This window comes from Electrona antarctica, assembly GCF_951216825.1.
Source record: "Electrona antarctica genome assembly, chromosome: 15".
In the NCBI taxonomy this organism is placed as follows: domain Eukaryota; kingdom Metazoa; phylum Chordata; class Actinopteri; order Myctophiformes; family Myctophidae; genus Electrona; species Electrona antarctica.
Genome location: NC_136796.1, coordinates 33,627,849 through 33,645,549, shown reverse-complemented (window position 1 = coordinate 33,645,549; position 17,701 = coordinate 33,627,849). Strand labels below are relative to the sequence as shown.

At 44.8% G+C, this 17,701-nt stretch overlaps 1 protein-coding gene across 2 annotated transcripts in view; it reads left to right on the top strand.

The window, feature by feature from the left end:
- The window catches only part of LOC306938787 (growth factor receptor-bound protein 10-like), a 74,777-nt gene extending 57,808 nt beyond the window's left edge, over positions 1-16,969 (top strand). For both annotated transcript variants that reach the window (XM_079523100.1, XM_079523101.1), the window contains 6 exons: positions 481-558; positions 2,892-3,008; positions 8,976-9,042; positions 9,268-9,355; positions 9,869-9,962; positions 10,799-16,969. In XM_079523100.1, coding sequence (XP_079379226.1) covers positions 481-558; positions 2,892-3,008; positions 8,976-9,042; positions 9,268-9,355; positions 9,869-9,962; positions 10,799-10,945 — 591 coding nt within the window. In that variant the 3' untranslated portion in view covers positions 10,946-16,969. The remainder of the gene's footprint in view (positions 1-480; positions 559-2,891; positions 3,009-8,975; positions 9,043-9,267; positions 9,356-9,868; positions 9,963-10,798) is intronic.
- Positions 16,970-17,701: the final 732 nt, after the last annotated feature.

Sequence of the window (17,701 nt, the reverse complement as noted above, 5' to 3'; positions counted from 1 at the left end):
GGAAGATTTAAAAATGAGCGCGTAAAAATTGACCCATCCTTTTGTACACTCCTGAGTTGAATTGGCACTCAAATATTCTGTAGTACTTCACCATACTGTGGTGTTATTATAGAGGGCATACATACAGTATAGCATTAATCATAGTTGTCATGGTTATAAATGTCCTCATACACGTGTTATGCTGCCATAGTTATGGTGTAACCATGGTTACACATGTTGCGCTGTCATAGTTATGGTGTAACCATGGTTACACAACACATGCTACGCTGACATAGTTATGGTGTAACCATGGTTACTGTTCCAATGTGTCCTAGTTATGGCCGTTTGCACAGCTTTATAGTTGTCGGTTATACAAGTTAATGGTGTATCATGGCTGCCATAGTCAGTATATGTGAGTTAGATCTAACAGCCAGCCGCCTTGTTGCCAATAAAGAATACATTAATGTCAATATCTCTTTTTCTTTCTCTTTGTCTTCATAGTATGGAATATTACTTTATCAGAACTACAAGGTTCCCCAGCAGAGGAAGTCTCCTCTCTCACATTTCTCTGCACCTGTGGTAAGGATCTCTGCCATGAATCACCTTCTAGATTCTATAAGCCCAGTTAGATGGCCTCCATTCAGGCATGGCCCAGCTGATCTATTGACCACTTTTCAAGCTGGCGTCCCTATCTTGGGCATGTCATTATAATCAAAACATGTAGAAAATCGTGTTGTGTGCTTGCAGATGGGCTGCTTTTACCGCGCGACACCATTGTATGGTGTCTGGCGTCTGTGTGGGTTGGATTGTCTGCATTTTCCTTAAGGGATTTTGTTAAACAAAATTTATTACCAAATGACCATTGACCATAATTCACCCCGCCCGCGTAATGCGCGTATGATGTAATGTCCAAATGTCCGCTGTGTGAACATGGTCAATATTGTTGCTCTTGGGTTTGATCTGTGGCAATGGGGTTAAAATAATATTCCAGATCTGCTGTTTGTTGATTGGCATAGTTCTCAGATTTGGGTCAGGGTGCACAGTAAAACTATCAATAAATCAATCAGCGCTCTATAGCATAATGTACGACTCACACATAACGTCTGGTTCCTGTGTAATGCTACAAAAATGTACAAAATTCTCAGGCAAACACTTACAAACACACACACACACACACACACACACACACACACACACACACACAAGTGAATCGTTATAGCGCAAACATGCTGTACAAGCGTTTGTGTGTGTGTATAACGTTGATCACTGCACAACATTAAGCATTGGTAAGAAAGCATGTTGTAAGGGCCTGTAGAAAGCTTTACATCAAAATGATTCATGGACATCTAGGAATCCTATTATTACTAGGAAATGTAATGTTCTAGATGTAATGTTTATATTGCCACTTAACAAATTAACAGACTTGAATAAATGTGGTTGTCATATAAATAAATCAATGATTTTCAAACCCGTTTCATATTGAGGCCCACTATTTAATCGGCATTTGAGCCACGGGCACGGACCACCATTTGAGCCACGGGCACGGACCACCATTTGAGCCACGGGCACGGACCACCATTTGAGCCACGGGCACGGACCACCATTTGAGCCACGCGCACGGACCACCATTTCAGCCACGGGCACGGACCACCATTTCAGCCACGGGCACGGACCACCATTTGAGCCACGGGCACGGACCACCATTTGAGGCCACGGGCACGGACCACCATTTCAGCCACGGGCACGGACCACCATTTGAGCCACGGGCACGGACCACCATTTGAGCCACGGGCACGGACTACCATTTGAGCCACGGGCACGGACCACCATTTGAGCCACGGGCACGGACCACCATTTGAGCCACGGGCACGGACCACCATTTGAGCCACGGGCACGGACCACCATTTGATGACATTTAGCTGCTCAGACGCAAAACTTAGAATGTGTTGTTGTCGTTGGATAGGATTTTGTCCACAATTCCATGCTGTATTGATGTTGGTACCATTAGGAGAGATAACAGGCAAACGTTGATCAAATTAACAATTATTCTACATTCTCTAATTGTGTATGTAGACTTCTTGTAAATTAAGTAATGCAGGTTAATTTGGTTTCATTTTACGCTCTCTAGAGTTAAAGATCTAGAAGGGTCCATTTGGTTACCAACTCTCCATCATGTAGCTGCATGGGGATCACCTGGATCCGCCTCAAGGACCACTGGTGGTCCCCGGACCACTGGTTGAAAACCACTGATATGAATCAATGGTGGCTGTTAGATTTAGCCATAAACAGCTCCCCTAAAGGCATTGTTGTATACAGTATACACAAGCAAAGGTTTTCTTATAGCAGTTCAATTATTATATTGCACAGTTCTATCTGTTACTCGCAGAGTCATGTAAAAGGCACTCTTTCTATGAATCCGTTGAACGGGGAAAGCATCTGTCATTTTAGATTTTAGCGTTGGCTATTCCAAAATAGCAGATATGCAAGTTCACAGTGAGCTTGTAGATATGCTGCTTAAAAAAAGACAAAAGGAAAAAGAAAATCTTGAATGTGTTGCACAATTTACAAAAAGGTGTGAGAACTACTGATTTAGAAGGCCCCATCAGGTCTTAATGTGTTAAATAATCACAGTAAACAAATCACATGCACACCTTTTGAAGTAATCAGAATTCAACCAAAAAAGCATAACAAATTGGCTGAAATGAGCGGGAGATATGGCAAGAAATCCCAAGAGGAGGCTTCTGTTTCTCTTCGGAAGGGGCATTTGTGGATTGACTGAAGTGGGACCCTCGCCGGTAGACAGGATTTGTCATGCCCCAGTGAGTGTGTCTGGCTTGTTTGACCTCTGCCCTCTTTGCCCCCCCCCCCACCCTCACCCACCACCTCCCCACCCCCGCCCCATGTCCCTGTAGCGGAGTGTGTCTGAGAACTCCCTAGTGGCCATGGACTTCTCTGGAAGGACTGGCCGCGTCATCGACAACCCAGAAGAGGCCCAGAGCGCGGCTCTGGAGGAGGGCCAATCCTGGAGGGTAAGGAACATGGCCACATAGAGACAGGCACTATTTTTACAGCATCATTTTGATTTAGTTTTAGTCAGTCTTTTAAATGAAATCCCATTTAGTTTTAGTCGTCTGAAATGTTTATGTCAGGAGGTGGTTTCCAAGTAGGACCCAAATGCGAGGAAGTCAGAATCAAGTGGAAGTTTATTTAAACAGGTTTGCAGGAGAGCAACACCATCAAACAAACATAAAACAGACTAGGAACTCAGGTGACAATACAATAATCCAACACAGAACACAACCAAACACAGGGCTTAAATAGGCACAAGATTAACAGGACACAGGTGAACTCAAATCAAATAAACAACAGGATTGGCTGGGGGAAAACAAGACACAGGTGAAACAAAGAACCAAAAATCAGGGAAGGTGAGACAAGGCAGGAACCAACTACAAAGGAAAACAGGAAACACAAAGCATCACTTCAAAATAAGATTCAAGAACACCATAGCATAACTTCAGAATAAGTTCCAAGAACAACAAAAACAACACACAGAAGGCAGATCCTGACAATACCCCCCATCAAAGGGGCGGATCCCCAGACGCCCCACAAAAACAACAAACGGGAAGTGGTCCGGCGGAGGGACCAGGACTGAACTGGAGGGACAGGGCAAGACAGAGGGGGCAAGGCGGAAAATAACTGGACTGGAGCAAAGAGCCAGGGGCTGGGGGCTAAGGCAGGGTGGAGAGGGGCTGGGGATGACTGACCAATACAGAACAGAGAGGACAGAGGACACTAGCAAGGAAAAGGTGACGAGAAACAGGCAGAAAAGAGACAAGACGGAGAATAGGAATCACTCACACAAGCAATCAAGAAGACACACACAAGGACAAAGACATCCACAACAGGCATCACACAACTAGCTGAAAGACTACAAGAAACCAGAAAAACACTGCAGGCTACAGACACAGGACAGACATGGAGAGACAGCGGAAGGCACAACCATACAACCGGAATCACACTGAAAGACAAGTAGGCAAACACACAGACAGACATGCAGAAAGGCACATAGACAAGCAGACAGGCATCAACTCAGACAAACCAACAGACAAACAGATTAACTGGCACACTGGCAGACAAGCGGACAAACAGGTGATCTCACACATCTGGCGGGAAAGAAAGTCAGAAGGTAGACTGGAGGACTGGGGGGTAGACAGACGGACTAAAAGACTAGCAGACAAACTAGCAGACACGCAGAGAGGGAGACAGGCAGACAAACAGAAAGGGAGAGCAGTAGGTAGACCAAGTGAACCCTCCACCAAAGGGCAGGACATTCTAGAACGGAACAGAGGAGGCTGGGAAGAGGAAGTAACTTGGGGAACAAAGGGGCTGGCATACTGGGATACAGGGGAGAAAGGCTGCAAAACTGGGGAAGTAAGGTGGCCAGGGACAGGGCTAGAAACGGGACTATAGGGCCTGGGTCTAGGGCAAAGAGGCTGAAGAGGGCTGGGACAAAATGGCTCTGCAGAGCATGGGGACAAAGGCTCAGGAGGACATGGAGACAGAGACTGGGGCAGCGGACACTGAGACGGGGGCATAGGGAGAGGAGAATATTGGTCAGGTGGCTGAAGGGGTACTGGGAGAACAAAACAGGCCTCACATGGCTGTTTAGACACTGGGAGGACTGAACTGGGGTCTGGTGGCTGTGGGGACACTAGGAGCACAGAACAAGGGTCTGGTGGCTGGGGGAACACTGGGAGGACAGAACAGGAGTCTGGTGGCTGGGGGGACACTGGGAGGACAGAACAGGAGTCTGGTGGCTGGGGGGACACTGGGAGGACAGAACAGGAGTCTGGTGGCTGGGGGGACACTGGGAGGACAGAACAGGAGTCTGGTGGCTGGGGGAACACTGGGTTTGGTTCAACAGCGACAACCAGAGGCAGTTCAGAATGTTCAATGTGAGTGTCAGCAGGGTAAACGGACAGGGTCTCAGGCAGACTGTCAGCAGAGACAGCTGACAGGACGTCTGGCTGGGCGTCGGCATAGTCCGCTGGCAGAGCATCAGCGAGGGAAGTCGATGGGGATGCAGGCACGACGTTGGTGATGGCGACGGCCGGGTAAACATGTGGAACACAAGCGGGGGTAGCCGACGAGGACACAGACAGGACAGAGGCGGGGACAGACGAGGACACAGACTGGACACAGGCGGGGACAGACGAAGACACAGACTGGACACAGGCGGGGACAGACGAGGACAAAGACAGGACCGAGGCGGGGACAGACGAGGACACGGACTGGACAGAGGCAGGGACAGACGAGGACTCGGACGGGTCACTGACGGGACTAGGCAGGGTGTTGGCGGGACCAGCCAACACAATCTCAGGCAAAACTTGGGGCAGAGTCACAGTAGCACTGGGCAGCAGTGGAGCCTCTTGAACACTGGGCAGTGATACACACTGGGCACTGGATAGCAAGGACTCCAAGGCGCTGGGCAGCGAATAATCCATGACGCTGGGCAACAGGGAGCGTTGCCGGTGTCGGGAACCATGTCGCGCACGCCCCCTTCTGGAGGTCCCACGGGTTCCCCTGAACACGACCAAACGAGACCCCTCAAATGGGTCTTGGGCTGGAGTCGGCTCAGGGTAGACAGGTACCGAGTCATTACAGACAAGATCAGGGAAGTTCACAAAGCAGGCAGGTGTAGGGACGCAGGGATGCAGAAGAGTGTCAGCAGCACCGGGCACAGTGACACTGGGCACCTCGGAGGCACTGGACAGCGCAGGCTCGGTGGCACTGGGCAGCGCAGGCTCGGTGGCGCTGGGCAGCACAGGCTCGGTGGCGCTGGACAGCTCGGGTTCAGGTTCGCTGGGCAGCTCGGGTTCGCTGGGCAGCTCGGGTTCGGGTTCGCTGGGCAGCTCGGGCTGGGGTTCGCTGGGCAGCTCGGGTTCGCTGGGCAGCTCAGGTTCGCTGGGCAGATCGGGTTCGGGTTCGCTGGGCAGCTTGGGTGCGCTGGGCAGCACAGGCATGGACTTGGTGTTGCTGGGCAGCACAGGTTCAGGAACACTAGATACTGGAGAACCAAAAACTCTTCTCAGCTCTGTTGTGAAAGAGTTGTAGCTGGAGCAAAAACTTTGTTCCTCCTCCCACACATCAATAGCCCAGGATAGGGCCTCTCCTGTGAGCATGTACCTCACATAAGCCAGGCGGGAATGTTCAGTGGAGAAGGCAGGTGCCTGGTCCTCAAAAACTGCCCAACACTGGGCAAGGAAAGAGTCACAGGACTCAGGATTACCTCCATAGCGCTCAGGGTGAGGAGCGTGGAGCCCCTGGGTGGGCAAGGCATGGGCAGGAGATGGCAGAGTACAGGCATGTGTCACAGGGGTGTACACCGACAGACCTGGGCTCACTAGCGGCTTGCTCCAAACTGCTGGCATCTTGAAAATAATCAAAAACAAAACTCTTCCCGCTGGGTCCAATGGTGGTTGGATTATTCTGTCAGGAGGTGGTTTCCAAGTAGGACCCAAATGCGAGGAAGTCAGAATCAAGTGGAAGTTTATTTAAACAGGTTTGCAGGAGAGCAACACCATCAAACAAACATAAAACAGACTAGGAACTCAGGTGACAATACAATAATCCAACACAGAACACAACCAAACACAGGGCTTAAATAGGCACAAGATTAACAGGACACAGGTGAACTCAAATCAAATAAACAACAGGATTGGCTGGGGGAAAACAAGACACAGGTGAAACAAAGAACCAAAAATCAGGGAAGGTGAGACAAGGCAGGAACCAACTACAAAGGAAAACAGGAAACACAAAGCATCACTTCAAAATAAGATTCAAGAACACCATAGCATAACTTCAGAATAAGTTCCAAGAACAACAAAAACAACACACAGAAGGCAGATCCTGACAGTTTAGGGTTAGTCTAGTTTTAGTCGACTAAATATCACAAGGTTTTAGTCAACTATATCTACAGTTTATTTTGTCGACTAAAATGTGTTTTGGCAGGCCTTGATGGCGTCGTAATGCCTGATTTTACACTTGGTTGCATTCTGAATATAGCAGATCTACAAGCTTGTAGATCTATTTTCAGTGCGCACCCAAAAATAAAATTACCTCTCTAAATCATCAAAAGTGTTCCGTGTTTATATATATGGCTGGGGACATTTTATTAATGGATTAAATGTGTGCAATAAATGTGTTAATTACGCTCAGGGCAGCTCTCTGGATTTGTCTATATACAGTGGTTTCAAATAGCTGAAATGTTTATTGGGCTGAAGTGGTCAATGTATGTTTTGTAATAATAATGAAGATCTACAAAGTAACTAGTAACTAAAGTTTTAAATAATTGTAGTGAAATTAAAAGTACAATATTTACCTCTGAGATGTAGTGTAGGACTAAGAGTAGAAAAGTATTGCAAATAGTTACATCCCACCACTGAGGGTAAGGAATATGGCCAGATAGAGCCAGGTCTGGGAGATATAATATTGTTGGCCATAAGTTGCTTTTTATTGATGACACCGGTATCAGCAATTATGCAGCCGATGTGTCCCAATTTTTATCCTTTTTAAAATGTTTGAATTTGAAGTAGATATAAATACAATAAAATACGTTCACTTGATTATGGCAGGTCAGATGTTTGTTACAGTTGGAGGCCATCGATATTGTCCTTTTCTTTTTGCTGAGGTTTGCGTGATCTGCGCAAAAGGACAGTTAACCCATTTTGGGCGGGAACCCCTTTTGGTGTTTTAAACATTATGTTATAATTTAGCTATTGAAAAATAGCAGATCTACAAGCTCATAGCGCGCCACCGAGTGGCGCGCTACGAGCTTGTAGGTCTGCTATTTTTGAAAAATCGTGAAAATATTTATTTCAGAAAACTGGAGGATTTAGAAGGATTTTTTTTGAGGTCAGGCCTAAATGGGTCAAATGATAAGGGACAATATCGGTGGCACCCAACTGTACAATAAAGAAGTGTGTCTTTGGGGGGTGGGGGGCGTTGGGTGAAACAGTAGATGGGAGAGTAGGAGAAAGAAGAAGAACATACATAGTTTCAGGATGTGGGGGGTAGGAGGGGTTAAGATCATAACATGGAAGGGTTTAGTTGAAGGGAAGGCTTGAGGCTGTGAAGTCGAGTCGGCGACTGTGGTTTGGCAGAGACACATGTGTTCTATTATACTTGAATCATGACCGAGGATATAAGGGTAGCAAAATCAGTTTCATATTTTTAAATCACTTCTAAAAACCCATTTTCACAGACTAGCTTGTAATTAAGTGACGCTTGTGACTGTCTTTCTTTTTTAGTGTGCCTTGTGTCTGTTATTCTTTGTGTCATATAGTATTGTATTATATTTGTTCTGCATAACTGTTAAGCACTCTGTAACTCAATGTACTGTATAAATATAGATTATCACTTGGCCATCCAATGCCAAATGCCAGGCAATAATTACTTTATCACATTTATTCACAGTGGCAATAAGAACATTGTCATTTGTTTTACACTTTAATTGAATGAATAGATTAACATTACTGCTGACAGTGTGGGGAGGGAGCTGACTGAAAACCATGGCCATGCCATCTGCCGAAAGTCACAGATTGCCGCTCTGTTTTGCTTCCTTTGGACCTGAATAAAGTCCAATGGCTCTTTACTGTAGCGTAGCTGTACATCTTACCAAACTGTCATGGCAACAGCCATGTTTGGCAGCTGAGTTTAATCCATGTTTGACATGGTAGGCTCCTTAAAGCAGCGAAGGGCAGTTGCAGTGACCGTTAATCACGCAGTGGCACTTTAGATTGTGCTGATTGATCGGCTGCCATATCATTCAAGGACAACACAAAAGTTCCTAAATGTTTCCATTGTGGTCCTATTTTGGTCCTTTTATCTCACCCTGACCCAGGGCAAATAGAGGCTGTATGTGTGATAAATAATGTTGATTATTATTGATGTTATTAAGTTGCTTGCTCATGTGTCATATGTCTTTCTCCCTTCAGAAACGCAGCCAGCGTATGAATGTCCTGGGTAGTCCCAGCCCCCTCCACCCACCTTCTCTTAGCACAGGTACGCATATGCAGACCAGAACACTGTACTGCACTAAGCAGGCTTTTAATATTGGCAAAGCAATATCACAGAGGTTGTGTAAACAGGGTGTACGTACGTACTCTCCAATTGTAAGTGCTACTGTAAATTAGAGCAATGAAATATTGTGATTGGTCTAAAACTGACTTTAACGCTATGGTCAACATTGGCACATTGTCCAAAGTCTCATAGTTGTTCATTTTTCAGTGATCCACAGAACACAACTATGGTTCCATGGACGCATCATGAGAGAGGAAGCTCACAAAATGCTCATACATCAAGGCCAAGTAGATGGGTAAGAGCTCAGGTCTTGGACGAAATTCTACTTCTGCCCTTATTATACAGTATTGTATTTCTATTCTTTATAGTTTCGTTCTCATGGATAAAGTTCTTTTGGATTCTGGAGATGCCAGCATTTCTTCTATTCAAGCATAAGCAAATTAGCCAAAGTAGCCTATTCTACAAGCTCTCAATGCGTCGCAGACTCATGGAGAGCTTGTAGAATTTCAGAGCATTTCAAATGCTCTAACTAGCATTATTTGCAGAAACATCTTCCATAATACCCTAATCGTCTCGGATATTTCATATAAAAGCAAACTTTAAAGCCTCAGTCTGTGATTTCTTCACCTGATTGGCAGTAAGTATGTAACGGCAGGAAGTACGATATCATTTACATATTGTGTTAATTGTTTAGGAAACGGCGCTAGTAGCTAGTAGTGGGCGCACACAGTTTCAGTCGTGAGATTTTATTTTGCTTCAATCCATGAGTTCTATGACATGGATTGCTGTGTCATCTCCTCCATGTCAGGTTGTTCCTGTTGCGAGACAGCCAGAGCAACCCCAAGGCATTTGTCCTCACCATGTGCCACCACCAGAAGATCAAGCACTTCCAGATCCTACCGGTTAGTCAGTCACAACTCATTTGACTCTGATACGTTCAGCAGGAGCACAAGGAAGAAGGGTAGATGTTATGTCATCTGATGTTCAACAGTTTAAACTGCACGTGCACACACACACACACACACACACACACACACACACACACACACACACACACACACACACACACACACACACACACACACACACACATACACACACACACACACACACACACACACACACACACCTCTTATCTATCTAGCTAGCTAACACTATCTATCGATCACACTATTTCCCTGAATGTTTACTAAATATGTACTTTAAAATACTGTTTTGTCCGTGCACTTTAAAAATTAATGTTTAACTGTGGACTTTATTGTGTACTATTTTGTCTAGGTATAGCACTTTATTTAATAGGTTAAGTGCATTGACTGCACATTTCTTAGATTCTAGTTTTTATGTATATATCTGTCTGATGTAGTTTTTTCTAGAGGACCACAATGGAACTAAGCCTTCTGGCGTTATTGTGTTTTTATCCTCGGTGATGCTATGACTGTATGTCTAGAAAGTGCTATTGTGCTCTTTTTTTATTCTTCATTTTTTGTCGTCATTGTAGTCGACAAAAAAGACCAAAATAGCTGACAACATTGGTTGTATGGCCAAAGTATAGAACAGGGCCTACGGTTTGATGAGGCCAATTGTTTTAGTTAATCTGTTAGAATCTTTTTTTCTTCACTTCGATCTTTTTGGTATTGTACTGTATCTGTATGTACGGTATAAAAAAAACACAGTAATTGGGAGAAAATAATTAGTTGCAGCCATAATCTGACCTTCAGACATGTTCTTTGTGTTTTAGTGTGAGGAGGATGGCCAGATGTTTTTCAGCCTGGATGACGGTGCTACCAAGTTCACCGACCTGATCCACCTGGTGGAGTTCTACCAGCTCAACAGAGGAGTGCTGCCCTGCAAGCTGAAACATCCCTGCACCGCAGTGGCCTTGTGACCCCGTTTATTCCCCAGGATCCCAACCTATCGCCCCTCACCCCGTCACCACCCCCCCTCCCATCCCCTCCTGGCCTCTCCACCACGACATGACATGGCTGGCTGGCGACACGAGGTTATACCGAGTTTTGTGGATGTGAAAAAGATGCAGCGAACCAGCACGGGCCCAGTGCTGTAGAGCGGTAACCTGATTTCACAAGCCCAGAGTTTTGTTTTCCTTTGGGTTTTTTTCCACCGCTCGGGACCTTCTGTTGGTTCCCAGCATAAAGAAGCTCTGGCCCTGGCGCTGATCCCAACCTCCACACAGTCGTCAAGCGACCCCTGATTGTTAAATCGTCATCGTTTTTTACTGTTCAGTGTACAGCTCCATGAAAAGGAACTACACATGGACTAGTTAGAAAACATCTGGTCAACTGGAGTGCTTTCTCCTCCCCCCACAGTCCCTTCCCCCACCACCCATGGTCTGATAAGCTGTGGTGCCCCCTCCTGGTTTGACAGAGGCAGGGTGCACCACCTCAGCAATCATCAGGGATGGACAGAGGACCTTCCGGGTGTGATTGGTTCAAATCGATCCTCGGAGGCCTCTCAACCTGTGCAGTCCAGTCTGGATAAGCTGACAAACCCCGTTCTCCCCTTGTGAACCTTTTTGATGTGGCCTCAATGATCTCTGCAGTGTTCCTGTTCCACACACTTTATCAGCGCAAGCCACCCCCTCCACCCCAACACAAACTCGGATGCGTTTTATACAAGGCCAATGGGAAGAGAAAAGATAAAGGCAAACGGAACAGAACAAACACTAGGGTTTGTTGAAAGGGCAGTGGAATGTTTAGTCAGGAGCGCTTTAACGGGCCTCTTGTAGAGTTGATTACTTGATGTCATTTTTAATGCTTTTTTTTTTACTGTTGATTCAATGCAGAACTAGTTTTGCACTCCCAGGGCGGACGGTCGACAGTCGACTGGCTGAATGAAGCTGCCCGCCCACCGTCCTTTCACCTCCTCCCATCTCTTTTCCTTCTACAGCTTTTTGGAAAGCCTGCATGAGAATTCTTCCAGCTCTGATCGGATTACAGTAGCATGGGAGTGAGCGAGTCTTGGCCTGATCGTGCGGCCCCTTCTGAGAGTTTTAGGAGCGTCGCCTTGACTGCCCACTTGCCCAGCCCTGCGGCCTGTACTTAACACCATCCAATCACTTCTGTAATTATGAAGGTGCTTCACACGGTGGGCCACAGTATTAGAGGGGTAAGAGGAAGGAGAAGAAGACTCTTGTACAGATTTCTAAAAACAAAATGTGTTTTTGCCCCATCACTCTACCCCCTGCTTCTTCCACCGCGTTGTCAATTTTGGAATGTTGAATCTAAAAGGCTAAATATTGGATTTACGGTCAGTGAGGTTGTGTATGAATGTCATTTTTTATTCCTAAAGTCTGTTCTAAGCTCACTGCTTGCACATTGTAATTGGTCTGAATGACGGTCTCTCCAGCAGCTTGGAGATGCTCGTGCAATTCTCGTTTAAGGATTCAGCCCTGAGTGAACAATCTTGACCACTGTTCCCTCCACTCCAGTTAAAGACAAATCAACGAAAGCACTCCCAGAACTGTTATTGTATTTATGTTGAATCAAACAAATGACTTGAAACACGGACTCAACTGGCGGAGCAGCAATACCCGGTCAAATGAGTCCCACTTGCCTTAAGTGAAAAGAGTGAGCCTTGTGTATGAAATGAATGCTGTATTGTAATGCACATACAATAACTCAACACCCAAGATTTTAAGAAAATGGACTGAATATCAAGCATTTGTATTTAGCCATCACCATGTGGTTTTATACTGTTAATTTAACAGTGGCCTCCTCAGCTTTTCTGGTATTCTGGTATTTCAACTTCAGCAGCCATAGCTTCATTTCACATTGTCCTGTCTTTATCCAAAACAAATGTGATGATCATACATGAATGGCAGTAAGAGGGCAGTAGGCAAGGTATGGTAGTTGTAAGAACCAGCTGGTCCTTTTTTCTCTTCCTGTCTTGTCATGTTCTGAACTATTGTCACGGGACAAGAAAATTGAGACCTGTGGGCCATGCAAGCATGTGACATAATACCTGCTCACAAGGCTTGCAATAGATTTAGCCGCCACCCTCAACTCCTGTCTGCTCCATTCGTCCCGTGCCAGATTTACAGTAATTAGGGTTAGTGCTAGGCTGCTGGACTCCCTGCCAGGCCAGCTCTCTCTCTGTCTTTCTCTCTCTCTGCAACGTCATTGTCACTCATGCCACTGCCACCACCAATTAACCAATCACTTATTTCACTGACTCACCAGCTCTGTGCTCCACCAATCAGGCCTTAGTCAGCCAGGGCAGACTCTCCAGGGATTGGATAATGCTTGAAGCCCCCTATGTCCAGCCTGTAAGCTATGACCCTGTGGTGAATGTGTGTGTGGATTGCCAGACTGTTGTATTCAGATTCAAGATCACTAAAAGGGCAGGGAAAGTAAAGCCCAATTATTCATACTTCTTCAATGCGTCAGTTTTATTCTTAATTTATTTTGTAGTGGAATGTCGGCTGTTTTCGGCAATCGACGCGGTTGTGCGTTGAAGTATAAATAAGGCTTACGCTCGGGCTGTTATCAGACCTTTTTGGATGCAAGAGGTTGCTTGCCTTTGGGTTCACCCTCGAGTCCAGAAATGATATGGAAACATGCCTAATTTATGCTCCGTCGTCCGGCAGTGTCACAAACCAAAAATAGCAGGTCTATAAGCTCACAGCGGCAATGCATAGTAAGCTTAATATGTCGCTATTTCTGGTCAGCTGTGCCATCGTAATCAGGATTTTGTCAGCCCAGCTTCAGGATGCGAGGGATGGACTGGAGTTGCTCGATACCTTGTTTTATGGAGTAGGCTAATTACCTGCATGTCCAGTCCACTCACAGACAGTAGAGGTTCTGTGCAAAGAAAAGAAAAAACACATCCGCATGGGTCACTTAGGACAGTACAGCACTGTCCTGTAGAAGAGAGCTAGCGTTTTTATCTCTCTCCTCCTCCCTCCATCTTAATCACTGTGTTATGAATGCAATCCTTATACACAAGTCCAACTATATGACTATACAGTATCTATTTTTAAGTATGTGAAGCTATGGAGAGGATGTAGATGTTAACACTGTACCTAGGTCACAGATCACTATGTAAGGGGCGTTATGTTTTTTGATCATAACTCCGTTTAAAATGAAGAATGATTTATTTTGTCCTTTTTTCCCATTATTTGATTGTATGTATATTGACTTTATTGTATATCTTTTTGTTTGCCACAAAAATGACCTTTTTATATAAAGAAAAAAGAATATACCAGAATATATACAGTATTAAATTAAGCAGATTTCTTTTTTTTTTGTTCAAAATCAAACTGGACTTTTGGCATGTGTAAAAGAAACAACTGATCAGTTCTGTAAGTTGACGGCCTTTTCGGAATTTACAGGTTACATTCACGGCTGTCAATTCTGTCAGCATCTATTTTACAATGATGCCATTTGTTTGGATCTATATAGTATATCCCCCTTCTCTTCCTGTACGTTTCTAACCATTCTACATAATCGACTCAGTCTTCAGAACAACAGTCAGCTGAGTGGAATATGTTAGTGCTGTAAAGTCAACACACACAAACGGAGAATGTGGGGATATTCTTGTACACCTTTCTTTCATCACAAGCAGGGCAATTTGTATGCCGTAGGCTAGAGAGGGTTGTGCGTTTTTTTTATTTTCATGTTACGGTTATTCTGATTTCAAGGTGCGTAACAAAGCGTGTTTGAATTAATTTCTTAAGCAAGCCTCTTGCAGCAGGTGCCTCTCTTTTCTGAACTACGCTACATAATAGGCAATAGAGTATCAAGCTCTTCGACACCTTCCGTCCAGAGTAATATACAGGTAGCTATGCCTTTGAACCGCCACCTAACTGGAATTAATGCAGATTTCAGATCAATGCTTTTAAAATGAATTCCATAGATTTCTCATTCACATTGGAGATTTCACATTGTAGAGGCAAGTCAGGCAGTCTGACTTGTCGACTCCTTATCTTTTTATGGATTTTAAGTCTTCATAAGCTGTTTTTAAAGTCAAATGAAACGTAAATATAAACATTTCAGGGAAAGTAAACGATCCATATAGTGCAGTGCATAAACATCCCCAGTGTGCTTTGCTTCATTCTGTAAATGTCTGAATGGCTCCCGGATCTATGTTGTATCCAGTTCAGGTATTTTTGTACAAATAAGGGACTGATATATCCTCTGTTTATTGGAAATTAGAATAAAATACATTGCTATAAACCAATTGGCTGGTCTTCAGTTGTCCTGTTGCCTGTCACCTGAATTGTTCTCCAGTCCACATGACTTCATCTGTGAACGCAGGCCACATGACACAAGTCGCTGAAATTGCAGCACTTCTCGCCACTCTCATTGTTCTCACAGTGTGTTTTTGAATGGTTCTGTTGCTCCAGAGCTCTTTGTGGTGTGGTGCGGTCTACTCAATCAGCACGTGAGGATTAGCTTGGGTCAGGTTGGAATGACTCACACTCACCAACCTCTCCTACTGTAAATGTAATCTGCTCATTGCCAATTGGCTCCCTGTTCCTCAGAATTGATAGTTTCTAAGGTTTCTAGAAATGCTGTAGAGCAGTGGTTCCCACACGTTTTAGCTCATGATCTAAAAGGGACATCTGATGTCTCCCGGGGACCCAAACTAGTGAAAATATACAATCCTGTGAGCAAGATTTGAGTATTTTCCCTATATTTGGAAATGTGTGACGGTATGAAATAGTGCTTTAACAGGGTTTAAAACACTAACAGGGTTATTATGTTTACTCTGGCTTTTGTGTGTGTGTAAATGGCTTGATTCAGTATTTGATATAAATTTGATCAGACACACCGCTCCTATATAAGCCCAGTCAACTTCAAACTGTTAACCCTAATTGTTAAACACAAGTTCCTGATATTAATATAGGTGTGCCTTAAAGGGATTGTAACATACATTTTTCTTAATTTGTTTTTGGTTTTCTGAGCTCAATTGCATCCAAAAAACCTGAACTTTTAACATTCAGTAGATTTTCCTGTGGTCTTGGATTTTCTGGCTCAAACAAGTGCTTTGATTTTCCTGCCGTTTGTGATATCACAGCCTGCAAATCCCATATATGTCAATGGGATTTGCCAGCAGATGTCACTGTTAACTGTTTTGCCTGTTTTCATTGCAGCTCAAAAGGCTTCCAAACCCCAGAGTAAACTCCAAACCACAGAAAATCCACTAAATGTTCAAAGTTCAGGTTTTTTGTGTGTAATTGAGGACATAAAACCTAAAAATAAATGCAAATTAATGTCATGAAACATTTTAAGATTCTGATCTAGTGATCTCCCCTTGTACACAAACATGTGAAAACCACTGCTGTGTAGAGGACATTTATTTTTATAGATGGGATTTCCCACCACCTAGTGGTGATCTTTAGAACTTCATGAAGAAAGGTGGTACCTCACGGTGATGGTGGCGTGAGCCGTGAGGTAAACCCGGGTTACTGAACTTAAATATACAGTAAAACCTTGTAGATGCTTTAACTGCCACCTTGGATTTTATAATGCACAGTAGTATTTGTGTTAATATATACACCTGCACTATCATGGTGGTCATACTGTGTCGACTCATGTGTAAACCTGCTGTTGGGTATATGGATGGCTACCACTACTTACATTTTACATCAAATAAATACATTTTATTTGGTTTCTCCTCTGACCCATAATTAATTGCAACACGAGTAGTAACTCAAGCTGAACATGTAGAATTAAATGCAGGCAAGAATATGGACAAAGTGTATAAGATGAAAGATGTACAATGTGTTTTGTTTTTGTTTTGTAATTTTATTGTTTATAGTGCCCTTTCCTGTGTACAGTAAGTCGGCTATCTTTACTTCTCCTGCCCTGGCCGAGTTTGGTTCATCTAAATTATTTTTCTGGCTGGTTACAGAGATGGTTATTTGCTGACACGTTGCTCAGGCCCAAGGGATCTGTCATCCATCAGCATTTGGCAGTAGAGGTTGTTGTGGCTCCTCTTCATGTGCTTATTGACTTAAAGGCATATATATGAGTTTGGGAACACTGGGTCATCATTCCAAAGAAAGATAGAGAGGGAGGGAGACAGAAGGGGGGTGGGGGGGACCAGGGGAGAGGCAGCACTGGTGCTAGTTGAAACCCTTCATGACCTGTTCAATAAGGATGTACATGGATGGACCAGCTGGTGGGAGTGTTTGCTGGTATTTATAGCATCTCCCTCTCCCATGCTTTTTGAGTGGTGCAACCACTCCAAGGAACAGCAATGTCCGTGACGTTCACCTAACTATAGCCAAATTCCAATACCCAAAATCTCGGCCACTCGCTCACTCCCACTCGATCACTCGGGGTCATTCCAGCTTGACCCGGAAATGGTTAACGTTCCGATTGTTAAAGTGCTCCATCGAGGAGGAGAGTGGAGTCGAGTGGAGGAGCCGAGTGGGCTCTCCGAGACCGCATAGAGCGAGTGTACATCAGGTGCAGGCTCGGTGGGGTATGTTGTCTCCTCGCTGCGGATTTCCGCATCACGTGTACATGTTTTTTTCCTTCTCCAGTGACATAAGTCCGCCTCCTCCACATGTGGCACAGAAAACACTGCTTGAAACCCGATACTATGCATCCCCCATCCACTAGCTGCCGGCCGCTGCGGCTGATGAGACGCTGTCGCTGACCCAACACACACATGC